At 40.1% G+C, this 4,702-nt stretch overlaps 1 protein-coding gene across 1 annotated transcript; it reads left to right on the top strand.

Annotated features, from left to right (window-relative positions):
- Positions 1-1,461: 1,461 nt before the first annotated feature.
- Positions 1,462-2,077, top strand: LOC109676081 (protein max). The gene has a single exon (XM_074053415.1). The coding sequence runs from the start codon at positions 1,531-1,533 to the stop codon at positions 1,984-1,986; it is 456 nt and encodes a 151-aa protein (XP_073909516.1). The 5' UTR covers positions 1,462-1,530; the 3' UTR covers positions 1,987-2,077.
- Positions 2,078-4,702: the final 2,625 nt, after the last annotated feature.

Consider the following 4,702-nt stretch of genomic DNA (forward strand, 5'->3'; position numbering starts at 1 on the left):
TGAGAAATGAGTATGGTAATGCATGTGCTGCCTTAGCTTGGGGCGTGGTGAGAAATCAGGAAGGGAGCTGGGAAATTCTGTAATTATGGTTTCAACTAATTTCATTATTTTTCCCTGGATCTGTGTACAGGGTTACAAGCATATTGGAGTCATTTTAAGTTCATACAGGGTGAAATTACAACTTTAGATAGTGCTTCTTCCACTGTTTCAAAAAGAGTATATTTTTTCAAATTCTATTTCCATGCTTTTGTTAGTTAAATTTTAATTAGAGATTCATCTTTCATTATTCACTTACATTCTTGTTTTAGATATTTTTCATTGAGATATTCTTTGAGGTTTTCATTCAAATCACTGAATGCAGTTGCTTTGCAGCCATTTACTTATCTAATAGTTTTCTGTTGCACAGTCTTATTTTCTTGATTAGTATAGCTCTAATTTTTTAATCTTTTGAAAACACATACTGAGCAAAGTCCTTAAGTTCCCTGCTCAATTGAATCTCACATTATCAATGTAGAAGACAACAAATAAATGCATGCTTATGACAGCAGCCCCATAGCAATTACATGAACTCAGAGCATCCTGACAGGCACAGCATCTTACAGATCCATCCTCAGAGCACAGAAGCCTCAGATCACAGGTCTAAACTGGTAATAAAGCTTTGAACTTATTGAGTTCATCTTGCTAGTATTTTCTTCAAGATGGTTGTTTCTGTGTGCTTCAAAGACTTTATCCTATAATTTTCTCTGCTTGAAGAGTTGTTGTCTAACCAAATTGTGAATCTTGTAATCCAGACAGCAAAAGGCTAACCCACAAAATTGAAGAAGGAAAGATCCACTTTGACATACAGGATGCATGTAAAATCACCTGTATGTGAATAGTGAGACTCATAAATAAGTGGAATGGAAAGAATGTTGGTGTTGTGGTGTAGAAGAAGACAAAAAGTAGGGCTATTTCTTAATAAATTTAAAGTTAAATAAAGTGATTAATTTTTAGAAACCTGGTCGTACAATGTAGTTCAGGGAGCTAACAATATGATATTGTGTATTTCAACATATGTTACAATGGATGGTGTCACAGCACACGTCTGTAATCCCAGAGGCTGTGGCAGGATAGACCATGAGTTCAAGTCCAGATTGGGTTACATAGCAAGACACTGTCTTAAAAATGGAAAAGTAGAAGTAGAATGACTTCTTTCTCTTATTTTTAAACATTTTCATTAGTGTATGGTAGTTATACAGAAGGTTTAAATTGTGGCATTTCTCTATATGCCTGACATGTTCCATACTTTGGTTCAGCCCCTCCATCATTCTCCCTCTTGCTCCACTACCTTTTATAAAATGACTGACAGAGTGAGGAGGTGGTTCTCCTCTGTGTTGTGTGTGAGTGAGTGAGTGAGTGAGCGAGTGAGTGAGTGAGTGAGCTAGTGAGTGAGTGAGTGTGTGTGCAGGCACTTGCTGTTGGTGACTTCCCCCTCCCCTTCGCCCCTCCCCCTCCCCGCCGCCGCTGCAGTGGCCGCTCCCTGGGCCATAGATGAGCGATAACGATGACATCGAGGTGGAGAGCGACGCTGACAAACAGGCTCATCATAATACACTGGAACGAAAACGTAGGGACCACATCAAAGACAGCTTTCACAGTTTGCGGGACTCGATCCCGTCACTCCAAGGAGAGAAAGCATCCCGGGCCCAAATCCTAGACAAAGCCACAGAGTATGTCCAGTATATGCGAAGGAAAAACAACACGCACCAGCAAGATACTGATGACCTCAAGCGGCAGAACGCTCTTCTGGAGCAGCAAGTCCGTGCACTGGAGAAGGCAAGGTCGAGTGCCCAACTGCAGACCAACTACCCCTCCTCAGACAACAGCCTCTACACCAACGCCAAGGCCAGCACCATCTCTGCCTTCGATGGGGGCTCAGACTCCAGCTCAGAGTCAGAGCCTGAAGAGCCCCAAAGCAGGGAGAAACTCCGGATGGAGGCCAGCTAAGCCGTGTGGGGCAGCCAGCAATAAAAACTGCCTTGTCTCCTCCGTCTCTCATCCTCCTCTCAGTTCATCATTAGAAGCCCCAGAACCATTTAAGAGACTCATTTTTTCTTTCTTTTTTTTTAATTTTTATTTTTACATAGAAGCTCTTGGACAATAGTTCTCGTTCTCTTTCCCCATACCACTTTTTTAAAAAAAATGTATTCCCTTCAGGGATTCCCTGTCCCTTCCAGGAATTTTTAAACCAAAATACCCCAACTTGGCAGCTTTTTCTGTGGAGGACAGACGGACAGATGGCCGGACCTGAGCACATGGTGTCCTGCCCACTCCACCAGCTCCTCCAGCCACACTGGGCCCATGCCTGGAGGATGCCTGCCCTGCCAGACCTCTCTTGGTCCCCTCACTTCTAATTGATAGACTTTGTGAATCTGTGAACTGCTCTACTTTGAGAAAATGACCAGGTTGGGATGATCAGAATCACCCCCTCTCCTTTGTGAGGATTTTTTTCTGGAAAGGTATTTATCACTTCTGTTTGAAGACAAGATCCTTGAAGAAGTTTGTGGTGTAGAAGGAAAGTGGGGACAGATTTGCAGAATCCTTGGCATGATTCACTCACTTCTCCCAACCATCTGATTAAATCTTCATCACCTGCCTTGTGGAGGACCACATGACACTTGTGGTATGTATAGGAGACAGCAGCAGTGAAGCAGCAGCTACCAGGGAGTGTTAGGGGTGGGTATTTGGGGGGTGGGACAGGGAGGGAGCCTTGGGCTGGGTAGAGGTTTTGTATTGAGGGCCAGTGATGATGTTTTGATATTTATTTCCTGCTACTGAAATTTGAATCTGAGTGAATTGTGCCTATTTCTGATGATGTCGATACTGCAAAGCGACAGATTCATAAAGTAATGATCAAATCTTCCTTTCTTTTCATGTGTATTTCTAAGAAATAGATCCATCTGATTTTGTATGTAAATACCAAGAGCAATTTACCTGGTACTAAACCTGCACCCCCATGTGGCCCTTTCCTTATTCTCCCCACGTCCTCCCCTGTCCTGGAACCTGTCTCCATTGTGTGATCCAGCCCTGGTTCTGGCTGTGGTCAACAGATCCCAGTGAAGGGCTTTGTGTCATTAGGCCGCATTTCTTTGTCTTTTTCCTACTCTGTTCCCTGCATTTGCTGATTTCTAGTGTATTCTGTGTAGTCTCAGTCTGTGTTTGATTCCATTGCATGGAAATAAAAAGTATGTTGTACATACTGCCGAAGAATTGTCTTGCAAGTTAAGGCTTCCCCCTTTACTATAAGACTATAAATAAAAACTTATTTTGTCAAAAAAAAGACTAACAGGTTTCAATGTTCCATATTCACATATGTGTAGAGAATACATGAACCACATTCACCATTCTTAACCTCTTCATTTATCACCCCCTCCCACTAGTTCCCTTCACCTAACATGACCTGTTTTACATTCTAGTCCTTCACTAAGTGTTTGTTCATTGTTCATTAGAGTTTTGCCTTGGCATTTTACCTACAAATATATTGTACTTTACTTTTCCATATCCTTTTCCACCTCTTCTGTATAATGCAACAGCTTTCAGTGCGTTTCATCATATCCTGTTCCTGCAAACTTGTTATGTATTTCAACATTATTCACTTTCCATCATTCTGTTCTTTTCTTCCTCCCTTGGTATCCACACCTAATTCTGTGCATCCTTGAGCATGGGAGATCTTTCATTTTCTAATATCTTCTTAAGTTTCTTTCTTTAGAGATCTACTATTTTTATTGTAGAGGTCTTCCAATTCCTTTGTTCAGCTTATTTCTAAGTTCTTTTTTTTTGTGGTTATTATAAATAAAATTGTTTCCTAAATTTTTCTGTCTCTTCATTTTGGTATATAGCAAGCTACTGATTTTTATGTACTGATTTTTATATTCTGTACCTGTCCTGAAGGTGTCTATGATGTCTAGGAGTTTTTTGGGTGAAGGTTTTTGGGTCTTTTTAGTATAATAGGGATAGTTTGATTTCTTTCTTTACTATTCTTATTCATTTTATTGATTCCTCCTATGTAATTTTTTTGGCTAGGAATTCCAACATTATGTTAAATAAGTGCATAGAGTGGACACCCTTGTCTTGTACCTGACCTTAGAAGAAATTGTTTCTATTTTCCCCATTTAGTATGATGTTGACTATAAGCTTATCATATATAGTTTTTATTTTGTTGAGGTACATTCCTTCTATTCCTAGTTTCATCATAGACTTCATCATATAAGAATATTGAATCTCGTCAAAGGATTTTTTTGGTCTTTTGAGATGATCATGTGATTTATGTTCTTTCTTCCGTTTATATACTGTGATAAATTCATTGCTTTTTTATGTTGAGCCACTCTGCATCCCTGGAATGAAACCAATGTTCACATGATTTTTCTGAAATATTGCTGAATTTGGTTGGCCTTGGATTTAACTGAGAAATTTTGCACCTAAGTTCATTAAGGAGATTGGCTTACAGTTCTCTTTGTTTGTGGTGTCCTTGTCCAGTTTTTGGATGAGTGTAACATTAGCTTCATAGAATGAGTGTGGTAATGTTCCTTCCCTTTTTGTTTCATGGAAAAGGTTCAGGAGCTTTGGTATTAGTTCTCCAAAACTCTGGGTGAATTAAGCAGTCAACCCATTTGGTCTTGGTGGTCTTGGGCTTTTATTTATGGGAGACTCTTATTGCTGCTTC

Source organism: Castor canadensis, chromosome 14 (assembly GCF_047511655.1).
Source record: "Castor canadensis chromosome 14, mCasCan1.hap1v2, whole genome shotgun sequence".
Classification (NCBI taxonomy): domain Eukaryota; kingdom Metazoa; phylum Chordata; class Mammalia; order Rodentia; family Castoridae; genus Castor; species Castor canadensis.

Coding starts and splice junctions, on each gene's coding strand:
- LOC109676081 (XM_074053415.1), top strand. CDS start 1,531: ATGAGCGATAACGATGACATCGAGGTGGAGAGCGACGCTGACAAACAG.